The sequence below is a fragment of the Miniopterus natalensis genome, chromosome 6 (assembly GCF_054644295.1).
Source record: "Miniopterus natalensis isolate mMinNat1 chromosome 6, mMinNat1.hap1, whole genome shotgun sequence".
NCBI lineage: Eukaryota > Metazoa > Chordata > Mammalia > Chiroptera > Miniopteridae > Miniopterus > Miniopterus natalensis.
The window spans coordinates 91,760,949-91,786,666 of record NC_142086.1 but is presented as its reverse complement, the minus strand read 5'-3'; the positions used below and the strand labels follow the sequence as shown (position 1 = coordinate 91,786,666).

The window sequence follows — 25,718 nt, the reverse complement described above, 5'->3', positions numbered from 1 at the left end:
TTAAAAAATTGATAATCGATCAATTTAACGCCAACAGAATCAAAACCTGGGCTCGTCAAAAGAAAACATCTTCATCTTAAAGCTCGAAGTTTAAAGGTTAGTGATGTAAAAAATAAAAAGTAAAACTTCGTAACCGTCGCGTATTTTTCAATTATTTGCTAACTAGGGATAGAAAACTTGTCGATGTAAACCTTCCACTGAGGATGGCTGCTAGGCGCCGCTCTACCAACTGAAACAAGTTTAAATGCTTAAAGAATAAAGCACGTGTCGGGGGCTGCACATCGCCCCCAGCGCGGGGCAGTCCCCAGGCACCTCCCCATCGTCACCAGCCCTGCGCCCGAGGGGCAGTCCCGCCCCGCCCTTTGCGCAAGCGCGGAGTTGGCGCTTGCGCGGACAATGCACTGAAGCAAGATGGCGGCGCCCAGCCTCCCGACGCCGTTGCACGGGCATGTGGGCCGCGGCGCCTTCAGCGACGTGTACGAGCCCGCGGAGGACACGTTCCTGCTCCTGGACGCTCTCGAGGCGGCGGTGGCCGAGCTCACGCGGTGCGAGGCAAGAGTCCCCGGGGGACAGGGGTCGGGCGTCCTGTGGCCGCCGCCGGACAGGAGGCGGGGTCACTCCTGGCAAAGATTGGCACCGGAAGCCGTCACCGAGGATCCCCCGGAGCAGCAGAAGCGAGCGCGCCGGGGTCCGGCCGGTGTCGCAGTCCTCACTGCACCGGGCGGAGTCCTGTCGGGTCAGCCGGTGACGACCCGCGCACGTGCCCCGAGCGGCAGCGACCTTACGCCACTTTGCAAAAACCAAACACCGCGAACCCGGCTTATTCACGTAGAACAGGGAAGGCGGAGCCGAACAGGGAAGGCGGAGCCGGGTGTCGCTCCGTTTGCACAAAGGCGCCCTCTGGCGACCCAAGGGCGTAGAAACGAAGCGAGGTGGCGACCGCGGGGCGGGCAGGGTTTTTGAAGCTGCTGATTAACCTTCTCGAGGCTGAGAGGTGCGGGCGCGGCCGCGGAACTGAATTTTCAAGTAATCGTAAAAACTAGTTACAGGCAGCAGGTAGCCTACGTAATTTTCCCTAGCACCTCGCAAATAGCAAAATTGACCTGTTGAAATGCTCACTATAAACCTTAACAAAAAATAGGTGTGCATTGTAAATTATTTAATGAAGGGAATTTGAGTATTTAGATGTATTTAAAAATCGGTGGTTAGAGCCTGGGCCATCGGACTGAAGGTCGCTGGTTCGATTCCGACCAAGGCCACTACCTCGGTTGCAGGCTCCGTCGGACCTGGATGTGTCTCTCCCTCTCCCTCCTTTCCCTCCACTCTCTGAAAAGCAATGGAAAAAATAACCTTGGGTGAGAATTTTTTTTTAAAAAATCAAGACTTGAATTGGGTTTTCTCAGGATGAAACAGCTGTCAGGCTTCAAAGATCTATGTGCTCATCCCTCTTAAACTTGGTCGGATTTTTCCATGTTTAAACAGCCCAACTCTTATTAAACGTTTTTCATTTTTGATTTACTGGAATATAGAATATAACACTACTGTTTTATAACTCAGGATATATCAAAGATTTACAAGCACAAATTGTGTTCCGCAGTATGCTGTAAAGCTAATTTTGTTATAGTCTTGTATATTTCTGGTCTTGGAATGTTAATTATTTATGAGACTAAGTTTTTTTCAAATAGAAGCCACTTGGTTAGATTTAATAAACCTTCCTACACCATAATAAAGGCTTGTCAGATATATGGACTGGTTTGCAAAGTTAGAAACCCTTAGAGTTTGTTGTTGGGTAGGTTTGGGGAGTTAGGGATTAGTGAAGCGCCTAACTCCCATCAAACCTACTTCTGTAATGGAGATAATTGGTGCTTTTGATATATAAAGGGTGTCCCAAAAAATGTATGCACACTTTAACAGCTGATAGCTCAATTCTTTCCTTCTTTTCAGATTTAACCCATTGGAATTAATAGTTATAAAAAGTATACATGCATTCTTTTCAGTATACCCTGTATTTGCCGGTGTGATAATGGAGAAATAAATTAAAAGTAGCATGAGAGTTATTTTCTGTAATGTGTGTTTTAATGCTACAGTACTAATATCACTTTATTTTGTGTTTTAGAGTGGAAATATGCCTGGAAGTAGGGTCAGGGTCTGGAGTGGTATCCACATTCCTAGCCTCCATGATAGGTCCTCAGGCTTTGTACATGTAAGTTTAAGAATATCAAAGTAATTAACATCTTTCACTAAGAGATTCACTCTAAATACTGTGTTGCTTGAATGAAATCATTTTTGTAAGTAGATAATATGTATCTGATGGTGTCTAAGCCTAGTAAGGAATCAGAATGCAGATTAATTTCCCTAAAAATTGTAACTGTATGTTCAAATCTGTCCCATCAGACTGGCTAATTAAAGAAGTGGCATAAGAATTTTAGGTCATCTCTAAATTTGAATTTTTTTGAAAGTTTCCAGAATTTCCCTTGAGAAAATTTGAGAATATAGAAATTATAAGTTACCTATAAATTTTACATGATCCAACTGTTGATTTTTTTTCCATTTCCTGTGTTTTTCAATTAACATCATATCATGAGCATTTTCCTTTCAAAAATTCCTTTTACATTTCATTTTTGATGGCTGCATAGTATTCCTTCATTGGATTCATAATTTAATAAAATCCTTCAGATGTGTCTTCAGTTATGTGTATTCTTCTTGCACATCATTATCAGTATAACAGCTTCTTTCATCAATGTAACAAATCTTTGTTCTTTTTCTGCCATTATTAAAGCATTCAATTTTTCCCCCCTAAATCTGCTCCATTCAAAATAAATGGAATATTCATTGAATTTTTCAGTAACACACCTGTCTCGTGGGCGTGGAATATAGTTTTCTTTCTTTTCTGTTTGTAGGTGCACTGATATCAACCCTAAGGCAGCAGCTTGTACCCTGGAGACAGCACGCTGCAACAAAGTTCATGTACAACCCATAATTACAGATTTGGTGAGCTGTTAATCCTTGCCCAATAATAATTAATTTCCTTTTCAAATAAGTTAAGGTCAAGATGATTTATCAAAGAAACTTCAGTGCTTTTTAACCCACTAAGCAGTATACCTCATAGTTTATAATAGATTAAATTCTTGACTGATACAGTCCCTTTTGTCCACAATTCACAAGGAATTTCTTTTGGCTTGTATGCATCAGGCATCTGTCTCTCACTGTGACAGAGAATGCAGTTCAAACTGCCTTTAATAGAATGGGTGGCTTCGGGCACAGCAGACTAGGAGCTCAAATGTTACAGGCATCTTTTTCTTAGGTCTGAACTTCTCTCTAGGGGCACTGCTCCTAGGCAGTCTTCCTCAAGGTAGCAAGATACTTGCATGTCTGTGTCTTATTTCTCAGCAACCCCTCATGGAAAGAAACCCTTTCTACTCAGTTAATCTGGCGAAAGTCCCAGAATGAGTTTAGGTTGGATCAGTTTGGGTCATATGTCTCTCTCTCAATCTTATGTTTCCTATCCTCTCATAAAACATTTCTCTTGGTTATAGAAAATAAATGTTTGGTTCAGAGGCTACAGCTGTAAAGTGTGTTGAGATCTGTAATAGAACTTATGTACGGATTAGACCTTCCTTGTTTTATTTTCCGAAAGTGAATCTGAGTGTAAACATGTGAACTGCTAAAGAGCCGAGACTCCTGAACATCTTCATTCTCATAAATAATCTAATTCCCTTATTTTTAGGTAAATTCGTGTAATCTTTATCTGAATGAAATATAAAAGTATTACTCTCCATTTGTTTACTAGTGTGGCCTTTTAACATCTTTTTGTTTTCTTTCTAAAAACATGAGAGATATTTTTAAAGATGTTTAATTTATACTTTGGCTTAAAAGTCTGACAATTGTTGAACATTTAGGTCAAAGGCTTGCTACCAAGACTGAAGGAAAAAGTTGACCTTCTGGTGTTTAATCCCCCCTATGTAGTGACTCCACCTGAAGAGGTAAGAAATATCACAAAATTTAATTATTAATACTATCTGTTCTTTTCTTTCTATATTCAAGTGAATTTCATCAGCTGCTGAGTAACAAACTGCTCTAATTTTACTCCTAATTGTCAATGATTGAGGACTGTTGGTAGACATAGGAAAGTAACCTAAAACTAATGGAAATACAAACTGACCTATCTCCGCCCTTTAAAATCCCATTCAGATCAGGCCCTGGCATTTAAATTCGTGTGTGTGCCCACCCTTTATCATGAAGGACAAATATGCAAAACAATTTTTTTAATCACCCTTAAATTCACCTAGGAATTCTTTTTCAAAGTCTCAGGTTTCCTCCTTTCACAGGAAGTAGGGGTGGGATGGAAAAAGGAAATCATGAAGGTGAAAGACACTTAGAGGTTAGACCTGATAGTAGTAATAGAAATGCACATAAAAAGTTGTGGCTGTACTTACTAGTGTATCTAGACACATGAGGTTGGGCGATGCTGGGTGTGCCAGGGACCTGGGCAGAATCAAGAGCTGGCACAGCAGTGGGCCCAGGCAGCAGACCAAGAGCAGTCATCAAACATGACACCTCCCTCATGATGGACACCTCCCTTCTCTGGCTCCAAGAATGTGGTTGGCACCAGCTGGTCTTCCTGGAGGGGCACCTCCAGTGCAAGCGCATAAACCTAGCAGAGCATCCGTAGGGAGGCATATAACAGGGTCCAGCACAGAGGGCTCCTGTCCATCCTGGAGCAGAATGACAAGAGACAGGTCTGGCCAAAGCTGCCATCCCAGAGGCCTGTCCACAGACCTGATGAAACATCCACAAAATGGAGTGCACTGAAATAAGGGAGTAAACCGAGGAAGACATGAGTCCAGAAAAAGGAATTACAGTGGTACCTCGGTTTTCGAACATCTCTGTTGACGAACATTTCGGTTTACGAACTCCATAAACCCGGAAGTAAATGCTTCGGTTTTCCGACACGCCTCAGATGTCACTCCTCTGAGGAGGATCCTGAGGCCTAGCTGTCAGCTATTGATCCCTCGGTTTTCCAACATTTCAGAACTCAGACGGTCTTCCGGAACGGGTTACATTAAAAAACCGAGGTACCACTGTATAGGAATGCCAAAATGGAAGTCTCTAGGAGAAAAGTCTTGACAAAAAAGGAGGAACTGGTAAATTTCCTAAAATGATTAACTTTGTGGAAAGTTGTATATTGAGGGGCCTATGATAGATATGGGAATAACTTAAATAGATACAAAAAAATTAAGTGGACACATTGAATGTTCATCAATAGCTGAATGTGATTATTTTCCACAGTAAAATATTGTGCAGTCATTAAAAGCAAATTAGAACTCTACTAGGTCACAAGAAGAGATTTTCATAAGGTATTGTGTAAGAAATGAAAAATGCACAGAAGAATGTAGAATATAATCTTTGTAAAACATGGACAAGAAAGCAAAAGTGTGTGTGTGTCTGTGCACGCGTGCACCTGTGTGAACGGGGAGGAGTAGAGAAGCAAAACATTGAAAAGTTTTTTAAAGCAGGTATATGAACATATTTCTCTTATTTGTAAAATTTATATGGTTATAGGTATAAAGAAATTATTTCAAATGGGAAGCATATGCCATATTGAATAAAAGTGGAAGTTATGTTTGCGTTAAAATAATTTAAATGTGGACAAAAACCAATGAGGGAAATAGAAAATACTTGTCTTAGGGCTAGTTTTTGAGTGATTTCTTCAGAGTATTCTTTAGTTTTGAAAACAATATACAATGGTAAGGATTTAAAGATTTTTAATACTGTATAAACTCTGAGTGTTGTTTCTGCAATAGAATTAGATTGTTATTGGAAAATAATGTGTTCCTGATAAGGGCTCTAGGACAGTTTAACCTAGAAGAGAACCAGATGCAGTGGGACATTTGGAAACTTTGATTCACTTGCAAAGTGAATCTCTTACAATACAAATTCCCCCCTTCTAGTTTCTTCCCATCGTTCCATGTAAGTATAAGAATTACCTGGGTTCAGGGCACTGTATCAAAACTTTGTATTTCCTCATTTTTTCCCTAACAGTAGACAAAAATAATTTAATCATGTTTTCTACCTTTATAGTGAGAAATGCTTGTTTTCCTAATTTTACAGATAAGGAAGGAAACTAATTCACTGATTACAAATTTACAGAAGGTCACAAGGCTAAGAAATGGTGGGGCTCAGATTAAGATATACTGCCTCCTGGACGTCAATGAAATACAAAATATATACTTTGGTGAATGTTACTTGTCAAAAAGATTAAGTTTGTGACTCTAAATGTAACTAGACTTGAGTCAAAACAAAATGATCTTTCTAATTGGTCACAGGTAGGAAGTCACGGAATAAAGGCGGCTTGGGCCGGTGGCAGAAATGGTCGTGAAGTCATGGACAGATTCTTCCCACTGGTTCCAGATCTCCTTTCGCCAAGAGGGTTATTCTATTTAGTTACCATTAAGGAAAACAATCCAGGTAATACAGACCAGTTTATCTGTTAAACATTGGCTTTGCTGAAATCAGAAGTTAATAATGTCAGACTATAATTTATAAAGTAACCTGGAACGTTAGGAATATAATCACTGACAACAGATAATGCAGGCAACACGTGTTGAAAGAGGGATTTGTAAAAGATTGATTTGAGGGTTTAGAAAGTGTTGCCTTGGGGGATAGGGGCAGTTTTCCCCTAATTCCTAAACTATTACTCAGATACAGAATCTGTAATTCTTTCTTCTAACACCCCCCCTCAATATTGTGAATTTTCCCTCCTCCTCTGGTTTTCATGCCCTTGATAACTCTGCTCTATGCCGTTTGCTCACTTAGAGTTTCATCTCAAAAGCTACCTCATGGATGGGTCCTCATACCTGAGGTCAGGCTACTTTGTAGCTAAATTGACTTTAATCTTTCTTTTTCCGAACACCTCAGTTTGACTGTTTACATTATACCTTATATCCTCTGCCCCTCAGATCACATCAAGATTACTAGATTTTGGGGGGTTTTTGTAACTCCATTTTCTTAATTCCGTCTTAATGTTACTTTTGTTTTTAAAGGATTTTGCTTTTTCCAATATGTCTAAAAGAAATAAGCTACTTTACTTACTACCACTGTGCCATGTTACTGTACAGTTGGCCCAACCCTTCATTCACGTTTTTTATCCAAAGGGAAGGATATAGGCAGAGATTGCAGCTAAGTAAGAAAAAAATTAATTATTGCTGTCATAACAAGTATAATTAATATTTCTGTTGAATCCAGGGTAGGCTCCGCTACAGCGCAGGCCATTCAGTCTGATTAGAATGCTCAGCAACACCAAGAAAGTGCAAAGTGATCCCACTTGTCTGAAGCCCAGGTTCACTTTAATAGACATTTGCTTGGTGTACGTTGTTTTCTCAGATGGCTGTACTTTGTAAATAGTCTGTTTATTATTCATTAAACTGTTAGTAATTATATACACTTTGCCAAATGATTCAATTGGATTTTACCTTTTGTTTTAATTTTCATTTTAGAAGACATTTTGGAAACAATGAAGGTGAAAGGTCTTCAGGGGACTACTGCCCTTTCCAGGCGAGCAGGCCAAGAAACCCTCTCAGTCCTGAAGTTCACCAAGTCATGACACAGTGTCCGCTCTGTGTTAATATTAAACAATATGTATCACATTGAGCATAGATATGACTACATATTATACTGAATATATATGTTGAATGTATTCACCATATTTGGAAACTAAAGTCATTTCTTGGTTAACAAGTAAAATTGTCAGAAATGTGTCTCCTAGAGAAAGGTGGGAAGGCAGGTCAAGTTGTCTTTTACCTGGGAATCAAGCCTACAAAAATGTTTGCATAAACGCAAGGAGATACAAACATGTATAATTTGCATTTACATATAAAATATATTTATATTACATACGAAAGGACATTCATTTCAGCATTGCCTATAATAGCAAAACAAGGAAGTCAGCCTATTTGCCCATCATAAAAGGGTTGGTATAAGAAGTTACAGTATGTCCAGGACACCAAATGTAAATGGCATCCAGCCATCCAACAAGTCAGATCTGTATGGACTGAACCCGAAGGGGTTCATGATGTACTACTGAGTGGGGAAAATAAGCAAATTACAAAACAGTATTATTCTACTAAAGCATAAAAAAAAAAAAACCCAGAAGGGTAGGTTTGTCTGTGTACATAAGAGTCTCAGAAGTCACCTGGTGGGAATGGAGGAACTTCTGCTCTTTTGTGGTAGCAGCTGCACAAGTATAGTGTATTACTTACATTATTTTAACAAGTTTGTTTCTATTTCTCCCTCTCCCTCTATTTGAAATCAATAAAGAGATACTATAAAAAGAAAGAAAATTAAATTTTTTTTAAAAAATAAATTTAAAAAATAAAATGCCTCTGCTTTTGTTCTTCTGCCTGGTGAGACTTCCCTACCTTTGTCCTTTATCACAGACTTGTCCTCTTTCCTATATACCGCAAAATACTATACGTGCTCTTAAGTCAGGGAGAACCCTGTGTAAATAAACACACCATCAAGTGGGGGACATGCCTGTCCAGGAAAGTCTAGAGGAACAAGGGTGGAGGCTTCTTTATCTGCTCTTCAAGATTAACTATAGGCATTTTTTAAAGAAAAAACCTGTGTAGAATTAACACAGATAAACAGATCAGTAGAACAGAAGAGAGCCTGGATACCAGTCCACACTACCTGCCCCCAGGATTGGGATTTGGTGACATAAGAGGCACCATAAACATGGGGATGGGAATACTACTTAAGTGATGCTGTGAGAACCGGCTGTCAACATGGCTTAGGAGTTCCACCTTACAACAGTCACAAAACTAAATTCAGGTGAATCAGGCATAGTATTTTTTTAAAACCTCAGGGAACGAACAAAATTTTAAAGAATGACAAGTGTTACTACATTTAACTGGAAAATACACAATTAAAGACAGTCACAGACCACATTACAGTGAATCCCTGTCGCCCTGGCTGTGTGGCTTGGTTGGCTGGGCATCATCCAGTGCACTAAAGGGTTCAATTCCCGGGCAGAGCACAAGCCCAGGTTGTGGGCTCAATTCCCAGTAGGAGGGTGTGCAGGAGGCAACTGACAGATGTTTCTATCTCCCTCTCCCTTCCTCTCTAAACAATTTTAAAATTCTTTTAAAAAAAAGTCAAGTCCTGTACTAGAAGAAGCTTGTAATGGATAGAACATTATGATCAATAAGAATATAAGTGATCCATACAGATAACAAATTCACAAAATAATGACCAATAAATACACGAAACTAAGCTACGATTCTTGGTAGCCATGTAAATATAAATGAAGACAAAGACCTACTACTGTCCCACAGCTCTGACTGGAAAACTTTAAGTGTCTGGTAGGACTGTGCTGGTGATGAGGAGGGAAGAGCAGACCTCTCGGTGCCACTGGGAGGGAGTGCAGACTGGCACTCCACCCAGAGGGCAGTTTGACAACCTCTGAAGTCACAGAGTGCAGACATCTGCTACCAGCCATTCCATTTTGGGGCATTTATCCAGAATACCTAGCACATTTGCATGGGGAAACATCAAGAATGCACAGTGCAGCCCTGTTCACAGTGGCAAAAAGCAATGATCGGAATGACTGTTAGTGGGGGAACTGGCAAGTAAACTGACTTCACGTGATCTTAAAAGCAGTCATGTTGAGTGAGAAAGCAAGTTACCAAAGATAACATACAGAAGGATATCACAAATATACATTTTTTAAAACCACTATATATTGCTTATGGAAACAAACAAGTGGTGAAGTATAAACTCTTAAATACGAAGGAGTCCCACCAACCTCAGTTTAGCTCCAGGGAGGGAAGGAGGAGATGGCCTCAGGGAGGAGTACAAGAGAGTTAACATTTTATTTCTTTAAAAATCAGAAGCAAATATGGCAAAATAGTTTGTGAAGAGCACGAGGGCATTTGTATTAGTATTGTTCTGTATATTTGACATATTTTGTAATTAAAAAGAATTTTAATGGGCACATATGGTATAACAATCAAATAACATTAATTATTGACAGCACAAAAACTGATTTAGTAATAACATTGTTTAAGCATGTAATACAGAGTTAAAAATAAATTCTAAAATTTGCAGTTTACATTAGTGTTTTAAGTTGTTAATTTGGCTAATGGGCTATGAATCTCATGCAACTTTAAAGTGTCCCGATGCTGGAATGCTAGGGGTGCTCTCTGGGATTGTCAAGCTACATAAATAAACTCAGTTAATGTGGTTCTCAATTTCAGTCTTACTTTGGAAGGCTCACTCTTCAGTATGTAATCAGTTACCAGTTTCACATTTCTATTTACAGCATCAGAGAAACGTTAAGAGTTGAAGTGTGAAGAGAGGTGTCCCACCTGGTCATCCACAGGGTTTCCAGGATCCTGGTGCCTGAATCCCACCGCAGAAACACTGCTCCCTCACTCCCTTCACTTTCCTACCTGGGGTTTGAATCAGAAGCCAAGAAATACCAATACTGGAAAAGCTATAAACAAACTCTCATTATAAAACAATTTTTAAAGAAAAAGTGTGTAACTTTCTCAGAGAAATAACACAATCCTTTGGGATTACTATGTCAGAGAGACACGGGAAGAGAGACTATTTTAAAAAAGGGGTTAAGGAGAGGTAGTAGAATTTTGCTTCTCTATACTTCACTTACTGACTCCTGACTTTCTGAGGCCCAAGGATGTAAGATAATAAATACTCCAGAAAAAACTCAGGAGACAGACTGGGCAGGACTCTGCACCTACAAATATAGCTCCAGCGATCTGAAGCTCACGTAATACTTCACTCTCGACTACAATACTCTGACCATACTCATACTATTTCAATAATAACCATTTTATCCATTTGATAGAAAGCAGTAGTTTTATTTAACATGAATTGCTTTTCGCCAATTAAACATTTGCAAGAGAGATGATTAGCTGATCTTTCAAGTGACCTTGCTGTTAGTTATGCTAATATTCCCCACGATATGGATGGATGACTGCAATAAAATTACTCCAAGTTCCAAACTTACACACTATGTTTTGGGCACAATTTTTAGGGCAATACTACTGTGGCAAAGGCAGGTTTCACCCACTCTTCAGCCTGTTATATTACATTTTACTTGGTACTAAAATTCTTAACTGGGCTGGAAAAAGTACCTTCCTCAAATCTAATGTAACATAACTTTGGCCAGTAAAAACAGTAAAAGTCGCTTACAAAATTGAAAGCTGTCTATAGCATTTAAATTTTTTGTTTGTTTTTTTCCACCAATCTTAAGTTTCAGAAATACTTATTTCCTCTCTCTCCATAGAGGGGTAAGGTAACTACCACTCTGCTTCATGAATGAAATAATCTAATTCCTGTTCTCTCAAATTCTCACTCAGCTGAGTAATAAACTCATGCACAAGTCTGCAGTTCAAAGTTCAATGATACCTAGAATGTGTTCCACAGCCACGGTCAGTGTCATGGATTTAATTCCCTGAACTTCATCACTCTTAACAAACAGGGGCCACAGGAAGTCCAGCTGACACTCTTGAATGTAGGATTTCAGAGCATGCTTCAAACAGCTCAAGATAAGCTATATTAATAGCTTAGTCATTTTTATCATTAAAATAATCTACAAATATTAGAATACTAATTAATTTTGTTGACGTATCTAATAAATAAGTCTTAAAATATTGATAGATATAAATCACCTCCCTTAATTCATTGGTCTCCTGGACTGTTCTAGACATTAATCAATACAATGCTTTCACAGATTCCAAATCTGTAATTTAGGGCTTTTCCATATTTATTTTTAAGTATACAGAGAAATTAAACTATTAACATATATTTTCTCTCAAATATGTAATATTCTTATGCAAAAGAAAACCAAACATTTACCAAGCGATCTGAGAGTAAGCAGGCCTGATTTTAGGGTCAGTGCGCTGACCAGGTAATGCTCCAGAGCAGGCCCTGTCTACAGTCTCGCTCACTGGCCTCCTCACACCAACATTTCAACATGGATCCACGCCCGCTGCCTCTGCTTTACCTCAGGGGGCACTTCCAGTGGGGAAAGACCTCAGAAAAAGGTCTCACGACAGAGTGGACAAGTGGATTTGTTGCTAGATGTAAACCATTTGTACTGAAAAAAAAAGGTTTTAAAAGTTAAAAGAACTTTTTGAAATGCTGTCATTTTAATATACATCTAAGTAACCTTAAAAACGACACAGTGGAAAGAGAGAACACTGACATTTTTGCTCCTTCCTTCAGTCCATCTGAAAATCAACACAACTCAGTGTAACTGGCAAAGGCTACAGTGCAGTGCTTCCCACGAGGCTCATGCACCCCCTGGGACAGGCCGGGAGGCCTCAGAGCAACTACACATCTGTGTGACATTTTAAAAGAGCCAAGAGCTCTGATGCCAGATGGCCCTCAGCACCGGTCTTTTTTAGTCTACTTTATGGTACAGATCTTATAAGACCACCTATTTTTTGAGTGCTGAGACCTGTATTAGAAACACCCAATGATTAAAATGCCCTGATGCTACCAAAGTACTTTACTAATTACCTTTTACAGATTTTGAAAAATCATTTTAGTATGTCTCCCATTAATTACAATTAAAAGTCTATCTTTCGCCCGGCCAACAGGCTTCAGTGGCTGAGCATCGACCTATGATCCAGGAGATCACAGTTCGATTCCCGGTCAGGGCACATGCCCAGGTTGTCAGGAGGCAGTCGATCAATGACTCTCTTGTCATTAATATTTCTCTCTCTCCCCCTCTCCCTGAAATCAATAACGATAATACTTAAACTAAAAAACAGTTTACCTTTCATTGTTTTCTTTTCCAAAGTTAGATATCATTCATATATAATGTACATAAAATAATAAATAAGCTAATTTCCTTTTAGACTCACCAAGCAGGCGGAGTGGAACTTTTTCTTGCACGTCCTACAGGCTTTTTTGGGAAGAGAGTAGTTGAAGCCATGGATGACAGAGAAGCAGATCATGCAGTCCTCCACCCCCTCAAAGCGCTTGTCCACGTTGCTCTTCCACAGTGCCAGGCCCTCCATGATGCTCCCGTTCTGTGAACAGGGAAAAAAGAGTGAATATACAATGAAGACAACCAATTATTTTTATTCAACTTAAACAATTCTAAGGTTGAGTTATAATTGGAGAGAAGAGAATCTGTTTTGTTCCATTCACTCTTTTAAGTTTTATGAATGTTGTTTTTTTAAATGATCACCCCAGTTTTAGGAACCAGATAAACCCTTCTCCAGCAAAGACAGCTTGAGAGAAAGGCTTCTGCACTAACACTTCAAGATTAGTCTCAGCCTGTTGCCTGGCGAAACTCTTAATAAGTCAATCATTTAGATTTTTCTCCTGTTTTTTAACTGAAATGATTAATCATCTTACCTTCTAAGTTGCCAATTTGTTCTAGCCAGCTCTACAAATTGATGAATATATTTATTTTAAAATAATTTCTCTTTACTGTGCAATGTTTGCAACGTGCAAACAAAGCTAGAGACCTATAGGTTGTTTAAAAGTCAAAGGTCTTTAAAAGGAGTGGGGTTTCTGTAACCACAGAAGGAGAGTTGAAATGTTAGACTAACAGTAGCTCAGAAGACATTCCTCTGTCCAGCACCTTATGAAAAGATCCTCACTCAAACAATTTCTTTAAACCTTGTACTGCTCTGTATCATCTGTAATACCGATAGTCAAGTCAATTCCTCTCAAACACCAGAAAAATATTAAAAATTACACCTCGGCAGGTGCAAGTCATTTAAGCCTATATCTGTGCTCACCCAAGGAAACCAGAACATCCATTTCCATCTTAAGCAGAAGATAAATACATTTTAAGTTTTATTGCCATTTCCAGTGGTTTAGAGGCCAAGAGTGGGCACAGAGACCAACCTGATGGGTGAGGTAGGTGCTCAGTTGCAGCATCCAGTTCCGCCACTGCTGCACGGCTACCCCCACACGCCGCCCGCTCTCCACTGTGATGGAGCCCAGTGGGTAGTTGGAAGGCAGCTGTATTATAAGTTCAATAACTATGTCCTCGATGGTATAAGTAGCCATTACTTCTCGAGTAGTAGCTCGAGCTTTAACCTGCAACACATGAACGGTAATATTTTGTCAAATTTCTTTCCTTTCTTTCATTCAAAAAGCATTTTGATAGGTTCACTATCAGCAGCCAAAGTTTTCACTCAAAGAAAATGCAGGTAAACACATTCATCTATTTGACATGCTCTATTTAATAAATACCTGACATACAGTTGTCCCTGGGTACCCATGGGGAACGGTTGCAGGGCTCCCTCCCTTTGCCCCATGCCCCCCAGATACCAAGTTCTGCAGAGGCACAAGTCCCTCTGTCCATGGGTCCACATGCCCGGAAACCAACTCTAATTTTGATCTGTACTTGGTTGATTCCGTGGATGGAAAACCCACAGATAAGGACAGCTGACTATATTTTATAGTAATTTTATGACATTCAAAATTTGTTTTATAAGAAATTTATAAGAAATAGTATCACAAAATAGTATGTTTTGTTATATTAGGTTTACCATGTAATACAAGTCATTTTTGAATAGACAAATGACAGAAAGGGCTAATAATTACTCTTTCTCTTCCAGGGTATCAAATGCCACGTGTGTTTAGATGTCTCCTGTCTCTCTCTACTGCAGAATTCTCAATTTTACAGCCTGATTCTGGTTTTATACAGTACTGCAAACTCAACATAAAAACACCAGTGACGATCCTTTACAAATGTATTCTTCTAACTTTCCTATTGTCCAGGCTAAAAAGCACATCTTAAATTTCTCCTCATGCCTCATCCCAGCTATTCACCAGTTGTAAGTCTGGATAAATTTCCACAAAATTCCTCCCCACCCCCCACCCCTTTACATTCCCACTGGCACTGCCTCACCTGGGCCTGCTCCGTGCTCACAGCACCAGCAACAGCAGGCCCCCACCTCCACCTCGACCCAGTGCATCAAACAACCTAGGCTCATGGCCAGAGCACCTGCCCAGATGGTAACTCCGACTTGTGGCTGCCTCAGAGGAGATTTGCCAGAGGTTAAATAGGACCAAATAGTGTCTCTCCTTCCCTTCGTACTGCATGTCACACAGGCCAGGACCATAACTGCCAACCACGCTGCTCGCACACTGGGCCTGGCATCTGGTATCCAATATATGTTTTAGATGAACTGACGAATGTTTAAAACTACTTAGTGGGGGTTAAAGAAATTATACCACTGTTTCAAGCTATGTGTCAATATTGAGATGTGATGCACAAGAATCAGAAAACACAGTAAGCAATTTCTGTAAATTGTCAACCAACGGCCACAATTGTGGTGACACTAGCTACAAACGTCAGACACAATATCTAAACGACTTTTCTAGAAAAAAATTCAAAATTATACTAACCGTCATGCCATTAAGTAGCTGTGTACTTGTTTGCACAGAAGATATTTCTTGAAGAGAAAGAACACTGCTGACGTACTTGCTTGTAAACCTATCAACGATGTTGAAGACACGCTTCTCGCTGCTGTTCCACCAGAGCCTGACCATGGCGGGCAGGTCCTGCAGCGTCATGTGGTAGACGGAACAAGCCAAGTGTGGGATGTGGTGCCGGAGGGTCGTCATTTCTGAGGAAAGAGTAAGTTCTCAGAAAGTGTGTTTCGTATACACAGAATAATAGACTAGTATGAGCACTTCCCTTAAAAACCCTAATTCCTCAATGTGAATGCCAAAGAAGCTGAAATTCTACAGCATCTGCTTATTCCTACGTATCTGAAATGAGCCATTACAATTGCAAAAAGTAACAAGAAGGTCCCAACTGACACTGAAAAATCTGCCTAGAAACACATTCTATACTTCGCAGGAAGAGTGACAAATAATATGAAACACAGATTTTAAAAAGCAGGGAAGCATACTGGTTGGAGCATCGGCCTGTGGGCTGAGTGTTCTGGGTTCGATCCAGGAAGGGGTGCATGCCTCAGTTGAGGGCTCGATCCCCAGCCCCAATCGGGAAGCGTGCAGGAGGCGGCCAGACAGTGTCTCTCTCTCAGGTGAATGTTTCTGTTTCTCCCTCTCTCCCTTCTGCTCTGAGAAGCAATGGAGAAGGGTATCCTCCGGTGAGGATTAAAAAAATTAAAAAGGAGGGAAAATTAAAGATGAAAGGAGTCTGGCTCCTTTACTCCTGGCATCACTGATGTATTTATGCAAGGTCCTAGAACACCCGCCTCAACCTCACAGTCCAGCCCTCAGAGCTCTACAGCATTTTAAAATCATTCTTAGGAAGCAACTGTAACTTTGCAGCACCACCTGTACCCTGAGCTAACATCTGGGCCCCCACAGTTAAGGAAATAAAAAACATTATCACATAACAAATACTTGTTTACAGAGTAAAAGATAAGTCTCAACAAACTAGGCCTCAAAAATGTATTAAATTCTTAACAACCTTATCCACAAGATCTCACTGAGTGTCCTATTTAGAGGACCATGGAAAACCTTGGGCTCGGGCCACGTCTGGGGCTAGGCTGCACTCTCAGGTCTGAGCCTGTCTCCAGCAGAGCTTGTGCCGCACCCCCCCCTCACTGACCTCGGACACTCAGCTGGAGCTCTCCCGTGAAGAAGGTCTTGGGCTCCTTGCCGGAGAGCTCAGCAGCCGTCTCCGCACAGGTCGGATTTTCTGGCATGAGCCTGAACAGGTGATAGAGCAGTTTATTTAAACTCTTTGTTTTCCGGAGGTACATTGAATACAGAGCCCGAAGCTGGTGGAAAGCAAAAATCTGTTAGTAAACCCAGTTAAACCAAGACCATGAGTAGATAAGAACATCAAAGTATAACAAGCTGCACAAGAACACAATGAAAAGTCACTACTTAGAGGGCTCAGAATTACACAGAAGGGTCCCACATGACAGATGCCACCCTCTTCCTTTCCGATGCGCCATCTGATGGCACTGCCACTTCCTCACAAGCTAGCAGACGCTGTCATGACCCTCATTTTGTGACATGTGTGTCTTCCTCAAACCGTTGCCCTGGTAACAGGTTCACCTCCACTTGGAGTCTGAGCCATGAAAATCTATTCACTACTCCCCACAGGTGACTCGCTTTTTCCTCCCAAGTCTTCCACACGTTCCTTCCACATCACAGCCCTCACTCTTCCAAACTCTTTCTTAAAACAAATTCCATTTTCATGGCTGACCCCACCCTATATAAAATACTCCAGCATCCCTTTAAGACAGTGATCACAGATCAGTAGTCCAAAATGTCTGGTTTTATAAATCAGGAAATTTCACAAACAAGTAGGACTTCTGGTTTCTTTTTTAAAATAGGAGAACCTGGCACTGTTGGGTGCACTGCGGGCACCTGTGAGGCCTGTGCTTTGGAATTCCTTGCCCCTCAATGACATAGTGGTTTTCATTTGTTCATACTGACTTTGCAGCTCTTTGTACCTGTTTTAAAATGATTACTTCCCCTAACCACACAGCTCCTCACAGTATAGACACCACTTTCTGAACACTGAGTGCCCAAATATGGAGATCGAGCCATAGGATTTGGAATTGATTCTTAACATAGGTTGTTCAAGTACCTTTACCATGGGGAGCTCTGGGAGACACTACCTTTATCAAGTAGCCACATTCAATGTCACCAATGAAATGACACTGACATGTGGTGCCTCCAGAGGTGACAGAGAGAGGACATGTCACCGCAGGGCAGTAAGCAATCCTGCTGAAAACTAACCGGAATCTAACCACGAGGAAACAGATACATCAAACTATAAGACAGTCTACAAAACAGCTGACCTGGTGAGTGACCACAGAGAAGCTGGGGTGTTACAGCTAAAGAAATACACAAACAAATGCAAATAGGACCCTTGATTAAATCCTCAACAGGAAAGGAGGTAAAACTATAAAGGACATTTACTGAGAAATGTGAATACAAACTGGATAGTATTATTGCATCAAATAAATTTGAGTGTAATAGTTTTAGGTATAAGCATGTCCTTGCTCTTAGGAGATACATGTTTAAATATTTTTGGTAAATAAAGCAACACGTCTGAAATAGATCAGCAGGAAAGAAGAAAATGCAGAGTAAGTGAGCAAGTGCAGCAACCTGTAAAGATCTGTGGCTGCAGGAAAAGGGCACATGACCTCACAAGTTAGTCTTTCTACTTCTCTGTAACTTTAAAAATTTTCAAAATATAAAGTAAAAAGAATTTTTTAAAATTAATCATACATATCAATGGTCTTTTAAAGACACATATATTACCTAGCAATCCCACTCCTAAGTACACAACACTAGAGAAATGAAGACATGTCCACACACACGCACATATAGGAAGGTTCACAGAGGTTTCACTCACAACAGCCAAAGAGTGGAGACAATGTAAATGTTCATTAACAGATGCATGTGCTAAACTCACATTTTGGTATATAAACAAAATAGGGTATATTCTTTCCTTTTTTTTTCTTTTTCATTGATTTGAGAGAGAGAGAAACATTGACCTGCTGCTCCACCTATCCATACATTCACGGGTTGATTCTCACATGTGCCCAAACTGGGAACTGAACCCACAACCCCGGTGCATCAGGACGACACTGCAACCAATGAGCCACACAGCCAGGGCAAGAGCCATGTTTTTTTATTTCTCACCCGAGGATATTTTTCCCATTGCTTTTCAGAGAGTGGAAGGAGAGAGAGAGAAACATCAATGTGAGCGAGACACATCAACTGGTTGCCTCTCACATGAGCCTCCAAATGAGGTACTTCAGGCCCTTGGCCTGAATCGAACCTGGGACTCTTCCGTCTGTGGGCCGACTCTGTAGCCACGGAGCCAAACTTGCTAGGGCAAAATATGGTATATTCTTACAATGGAATATTATTCAGCCATAAAAAGGAATCCAGTGCTGACACATGCTGCAACATGAATGAGTCTTGACGACATTATGCCCAGTGAAGGAAGCCAGGTGCAAAAGGCTACATACAGGGTGTCCCCCCAAAAAATGTATACAGTCCTAGCCAGTTTGGCTTAGTGGTTAGAGCATCGGCCTACGGACTGAAGGATATCCAGTTTGATTCTGGACAAGAGTACGTACCTTGGTGGCAGGCTCAATCCCTGGCACTGTTGGGAAACGTGCGGGAAGCAACCAATCACTGTGTCTCTCTCACACCGATGTTTCTCTCCCTTCCACTCCAAAGGTAATGGAAAAAATATCCTCAAGTGAGGATTAAAAAAAAAAAAAAGAATTAGACTATGGAGAATACATGGCAACTTTCCTTTTGAAAAAAAAAAGGATACACACTTTGAATAATTATTCATTCCAATGGATTAAATCTGAAATGTCAGCTGAGCTATCTTAAGTGTGTATACATTTTTGGGGGCACCCTGTATATAAAATGTGCACAACTGGCAAATCCAAAGACAGACACAGATTACTGTTTGCTGGGGGATGGAGGGTTTGAGAGAAAATGGGAAGTGATGACAAATGAGTGAGCGTTTCTCTTTTGAGCATTAAATATGTTCTAAAATGAGACAGTAATGACAGCTGCACAATTCTATGAAAATATTAGAAACATCAAACTATAATTTCAAACAGGTACATTGGATGGCATGTGAACTATGTCTCAGTAAAGGAATCTCTCTCTCTCACTCACACACACACACACGGCTTTGGTTTCAGTTCAGTTGGATTTACTAGTTTTTTGAGAAGTTAAAAATAACCCAGACTCAGGACTGATTAAGGTTTTTCGTGTTTTTTTAAATTCTGTTATGGGATTCATCTAATTTTTGTTATTTGGTGTGTTACTCTGGTTTACCTGCCATAGCTCAGTTCAGGTTCCAGGCTCAGTGAAAGCTGCTAGGTAACAATTCTTTGTGCCCCTCCCACACTCTGGCTTAATGAAAAAGATGGTGGATGGCCATTTTCCAACTTTCTGAATCTATGATGACACGACAAAAATTCCTACACATACAGGCCTCGATTTGGTAATTTTATGAGATCAACAATATTTTAATAAACAAATGTAAAAGCCCAACAATGAGCTCTTGAAGTTTAGCATAAGCAAATAAAACTAGCTCAAGTCAGGTAGGTGACAAGCCTAAAGAGAACTACAGTGATTTCAACATCTGGATCAATGCTGTCCCTGCAACTTGATTTTCCCCCTATAGATGCAAATGCAAAGATGCATATGTTGACATATTTGTACCCAGATATGGTTATTTGCAACAACATAACTATAAGCATTCTGAACAATCGCATCAGAAACGAATGCCATACACTCTCAATATGAAGGGATAAACTAGGTCCTTCAGTGTTGACCTATCAAAGGAGCCAGGTCTCTATTAAACTGATTCAATCAAAGCTTGATAGAAATTTTCAAAGTCGGTATCTACCTAAAAGAATGAATGAATAAATAAATAAGTAAATAAATAAAAAGTGAGTGAATAAACTAACTGGGGTATATTTTCCAAGGTTCCTTCCTAAATATGAGGCAACAGGGACATCTCATGGCTGCAGAATAATTGTGGCAAAATTATTACTATTGGATATTTTCACCATTTAGCGACAATAGCTCGAATAACTAAGTAATGTGTCACAGCCTTCCTCTAAACACGGATTTCTAAATAAGGTGAATTTCCTCAGGACAGAGCTGTCACATGGTCACTGACCTGAGATGAGGCAGCTTTAAAGAAAGTGAGTATTAACTTCCAGGTGAGGAGGTAGCCCAGAACACAGCAGAAGTCTTCGCTCAGTGGCTTGATGGTCACTATCTGTCCGACAGGAACGCAGCCCAGGATGCCTTCGAGCAGGTCCTCTTGAGTATGAAGCAAAGACATCAGAGCTGCTGGCGGGGACCTAGAATGATGAAATACCCCAACTTGCTTCATGACTCATCCCCAAACAAACTGACAGCGTGTATGAACTGCAAACATTTTAGAAAAACCTTTCTCTATTTTCCAAAAAATATTTTAAAAGTCTCCTTCTATATCGCCCGGCCAGGCGTGGCTCAGCGGCTGAGCATCGACCTAGGATCCAGGCAGTCAGGGTTTGATTCCCAGTCAGGGCACATGCCTGGGTTGCGGGCTGCAGCCAATCAATGACTGTCATTATTAATGTTTCTATCTCTCTCTCTCTATCTCCTTTCCTCTCTCTGAAATCAGTAAAGATATATTAAAAAAAAACAAAACAAAACTCTCCTTCTATAGATTTAACTTTAACTCTTAATTTCCCATAATGGCAATTATGTAAAATGAAAGACATAATTCATATTATATAAATATGTCTTATACCTGAAAATATATTATACATTACATATTTCATGTTTATAAATATATAAATACATTACATATAAAATATCAAATATCTTTAAGTATATAAATTCCATAATTATGTATTTTTAAAATGTTAAGTGCTATAAAAATACAAACTATAGAAGTTACCACTTATAAAAAAAGACCCTTTTAGAAAACATCTGGTTCAACCTTCTGTTTTGTAGATGAAAAAAGTCACACACATAGAAAAGCTAAAATGACTATGGTCGCTCAGCTAATGGGGGAACACAAGGGCCGCCAAGTCCTACCAGGTCTTGTATCACCTATGAGACAACAGACTATCTTCTCAGGAAATTTAGCATTTGCATCAACTCACGACAACCAAGTGAAACGAGTTCTAACTACTGCTTTCAGACACTTCCAGATGACACCAAGAGATTTGCTGCAAATAACATCCTGGTGGGAACCCTGCAGAGCCCTGTTCTCTCCTCACCTGTGCTCTCCTTCCCTGGGGCTCCCTTCTCCCACCACACATGGGTCTCCCACTTCTGCATTGTTTCTTCCAACACCACACCTCACACACAGCCTCTCTCCATTCCATGCAGTGGTCACTAGAGCTCATAGGTACCAGCTCAGCTCTCTCCCCACTGCATAGTCTCCCCTCTGCATACCCCTCCCCCATGCACACCCTCCACTCTGCACACCCCTCCACTCTGCACCCCCTCCACTTGACACACCCTCCACTTTGCACTCCTTCCCCTCTGCACACCCTCCACTTTGCACTCCTTCCCCTCTGCACACCCTCCACTCTGCACATCACCTCCACGCATGTTATGATGTTTGGACTGGTCTCAACTTCTGCTTGCTTCTGTGTACAACTAAGGATTCATACTATTGTCCAAATCAGCTGGTGATAACCCATTTTCTACCAAATAATGCCCAAATCCTAAAAAATTGTCATTGGTAAGTTCCCTTCTAGCTATGTCTTCCAGTACATCCTCCCCTCCCCCCAACTTCTATACTCATTTATTTATTCTTTCCTTCAAAAATGAGCAGCACTCATGAGTCTGCTTTGGGCCAGGAACATTCTGGACGCTATGAATATAACTGAGAACAAGAGACAAAACTCCCTGCCTCCCCAGAGCGTATGTTCCCGTGGGAGAAGGTGCAGACAAAAGAACACGTGTCAGGTGGTGGCCACTCACCACTCCCAAGCACAGCCCGGCCACTTCTGCCTCCTGCCTTTGCACACAGGGCTCCCCTAACCTGCTTGGTCTTCCTGCCCTGCCAGCACGCTGCCCAACCTGAAGGGTCCAGCACAAATGTCTCTTCCACAGCAGGAAGTCTTTCCTTCCTGGCGCACAACAGGGGTGCATAACAAGCTACCCATCCTTCTTAGCGCCTGTCGAACCCTGGCTTCTATCATAGATAGCGCTGTCCATGTGACACTGCAAGCTCCTTAACACAAAGAACGTTTACTAAGCACTGTATTCTCTCCCTCAGCACCAAATCAACATTTTACACAAAATGGGTGCTCCACTGGTATCTGGCCACAAAAGCTACCATGTGGCCAAAAGAAATTTTACTAAATAGTAACAAACTAAAAATATGGTGAAGGAGCAATTAAGATGAGAGAGAAAGAGTCTTTCTGGGTGAACTCTAGGGTCTATTCACACCTTACAGGTGACTTTAAGAGACCTGGGAATGAACATACATCTGTGTTTAGAGCTTCTGTGTCACCTCAGTCTTCTAAAGTCATTACAAGTGAGACAGGTTATGAGTGTATAAAACAAATTATTAAAAAAGCTCACAGGGCTGGTTCTTCCTCTTCATCTCCATCTGCCTTGAGATTATCCTGATCATACTGTGGTAATTCCGGCATCAACCTGGAAATCAGAACATTACTTTAAGTTATTTTATTTTAAATTGTCTGGTGTTAAAAATCATGCTTAAGAGCAGAAAGACCAATACTTATTTTGGAATGAATATATTTTTTAATGTTTCTGAATAACTACCTATAGCCAGGATTATCTAAATGCAAACTATATGGAGAACACAATGAAAAAAGATTAAGAAACTTGGTGTTCTCGTCATTAAAAAAATGCACGGCGAAGTTCACCTCGCTTTTGTTTGTTTCTAACTTTGATATTTTTAATGACTAGGAGTTAACACTAAATATATATTCCTCTTTTTTTTTTTTTTTTACAGCCCCCTAAGGTGTATTCAGAGTCTTACTTGTACAGCATATGATAAACAGCAATTTGCACAGGCCGAGCTCTGAAGAGGAGTAGTGGGGCGAGTGTGTTGAGCAAAGTTTGGAGATGTCCCGGCAAATTTGATTTCTGGCCAGCAAACAATCTTGCAGGGAGTTTGTGACTCAACAGCTGATCCTTTGGGACATATGTTAATGTTTCACACATGGGCTTCAGCACTGCATTTGGAAAGGATGTTTCCGACGTATCTTTGCTTTCTCCTGGTAACAAAATGGGAAAAAATGTCCATATCCCAAAACAAAATGAGAAATACAGCTTGATTGGTTCACAGATAATCAAATGTTATTAAAGAAAATGAGCACTGGCTGGTGTGGCTCACTTGGTTGAACATGATCCCATGCACAGAGAGGTCCCCAGTTCAATTCCCGGTCAGGGCACACAACCAGACTGAGGGCTCAATCCCCAGTAGGGAGTATGCAGGAGGCAGCCGATCAATGTTGATGCCACTCAGCAATGTTTCTATTTCTCTCTCCCTCTCCCTTCCTCTCTCACTAAAATCAATAAAAACATATTTTAAAAAAATTTAAAAACTTGACAAACATTAGACCAACTATAACTAGAAACATGAGCTGAATGTATATGACATTTATAACCTCAACTGTTCAGTGACTTCTATTATCTAATTTTTAAAAAAGAAAGAGGAGCCTGGCTGGTGTGGGTCAGCAGTTGAGCATCGACCTAGGATCCAGGAGACTGCGGTTCTCAGTTCAATCCCCGGTCAGGGCACATGCCTGGGTTGTGGGCTCGATCCCCATCAGGGGAGTGCAGGAGGCAGCCAATTAATGACTCTCTCATTATTGATGTTTCTATCTCTCTCTCCCTCTCCCTTCCCCTCTCTGAGTTCAATAAAGACACATTAAAAAAGAAAATGTCTGAGCTATAACCATCTATCTTTGTTATCTGATTACTCCCACTGAAATTCACAATGGTCTTTGATGCCTTGCCATTTTTCATTCTCATCATGACTGCGCAGATGATGGTAACTGAGATATTTAAACGTCTCTCTGGCTAATCTTCTACTCCTCTTTACTGTCTGACTTAAACATCCAAAGATGCCATTTTGAATTTTTTGACAAGTCGTTTTTAATGTCTCTCACATCTCACAATGACACCCTTTTTTACTTGCCTGTAACAGTCACCAAAAGAGGTAAAAGCAAACTGTGGATTCCTTGGGAAAAAAATTCTTTCCATTCGCTGACTAGATTTGCAGGGAGATTGCCAGCGGTATCTGGAGTTGTGGAATCGAAAAAAGCACTGAGCTCACAGGCCAAGTCACAGCTGACACAGGCAAACAGTTGCACCAGTGGGACAGAGCACAACGCATAATTTTCCCGCGTGGTCTGAGAGACAGAGAAAGAGGTGAGCAGACCTCAACCAGAATCAAGGCACTATAGAGATGCCCCTTTCATTTCTCTACATTTTAAAATAAAAAGCAGCTGTAATATATAATCTCAGGAAATGTTAATAGAGTTTACATCAAAGTGATTTTTTTCCAAATGAAATACTAGAAATTAGAATCAAACCAATTATCATAAAATACTTTTTTTTATTTCTAAAATCACAAAAGAAAGTATCATCAATGACCATTTACCAAGATAAATACGTTAAAGACACATTTATGATCTCAGGAGCCTACTAATTGGGCATTATTAAATTATTTTAAAATAAGGAGGCTCAGCCTGGCCGGTGTAGCTCAGCGGTTGAGCATCAACCAGGATCCAGGAGATCACGGTTCGATTCCCGGTCAGGGTACATGCCCAGGTTGCGGGCTCCATCCCCGGCAGGGGGTGTGCAGGAGGCAGCCGATTAATGACGACTTTCTCATCATTGATGTTTCGATTCTCCCTCTCCCTCTCCCTTCCTCTCTCTGAAATCAATAAAGATATATTAAAAATTTAAAAAATAAAGAAATAAACATAATTGAGTTTAAAAAATAAAATAAAATAATCAATCAATCAATCAATCAATCAAGGAAGCTGAGGCTCCATGTTCAAGCCCCAGGCCATAAGGCACATGGCACACAGCACACAGCGGGCAAGGCAGAGACTCAGGGCAGTTCCACCCTGCCCGGCCGCAGTAACAACCAGACAGAGCAGGTTGCCCTGGGTCACAGGAAGAGCCCAGGTTCCCTGGGCCTGCCTTATCGTTAATGCGTTAGTTGTTCTGCCAGTACTGACACAGTGTGCTTGAAG

General features: G+C 40.6%; 2 protein-coding genes across 6 annotated transcripts in view; one reads left to right on the top strand and one right to left on the bottom strand.

Annotated features, from left to right (window-relative positions):
* The first annotated feature begins 396 nt into the window (after positions 1–396).
* On the top strand, positions 397–8,363 carry HEMK2 (HemK methyltransferase 2, ETF1 glutamine and histone H4 lysine). 2 transcript variants are annotated; one of them, XM_016216505.2, is made up of 6 exons: positions 397–545; positions 2,117–2,203; positions 2,901–2,991; positions 3,900–3,983; positions 6,327–6,468; positions 7,497–8,363. In XM_016216505.2, the coding sequence occupies exons 1-6, from the start codon at positions 412–414 to the stop codon at positions 7,601–7,603; spliced, it is 645 nt and encodes a 214-aa protein (XP_016071991.1). In that variant the 5' UTR covers positions 397–411; the 3' UTR covers positions 7,604–8,363. The 2 variants fall into 2 exon arrangements, with proteins under 2 accessions (XP_016071991.1, XP_087674630.1); XM_087818504.1 differs by lacking the exon at positions 397–545 and adding an exon at positions 618–1,355.
* The window catches only part of LTN1 (listerin E3 ubiquitin protein ligase 1), a 47,889-nt gene continuing 30,027 nt past the window's right edge, over positions 7,857–25,718 (bottom strand). For 2 of the 4 annotated variants that reach the window (XM_016216497.2, XM_087818501.1), the window contains exons 22-30: positions 24,653–24,866; positions 23,489–23,726; positions 23,065–23,139; positions 20,651–20,837; positions 16,577–16,748; positions 15,400–15,620; positions 13,888–14,082; positions 12,891–13,058; positions 7,857–12,118 (exon numbers count right to left, since the gene is read on the bottom strand). In XM_016216497.2, the coding sequence (XP_016071983.2) occupies positions 12,056–12,118; positions 12,891–13,058; positions 13,888–14,082; positions 15,400–15,620; positions 16,577–16,748; positions 20,651–20,837; positions 23,065–23,139; positions 23,489–23,726; positions 24,653–24,866 (1,533 nt within the window). In that variant the 3' untranslated portion in view covers positions 7,857–12,055. Of the gene's footprint in view, positions 12,119–12,890; positions 13,059–13,887; positions 14,083–15,399; positions 15,621–16,576; positions 16,749–20,650; positions 20,838–23,064; positions 23,140–23,488; positions 23,727–24,652; positions 24,867–25,718 lie in introns of those variants that run through there. The other 2 variants (XM_016216498.2, XR_015714705.1) reach the window with 2 other exon arrangements.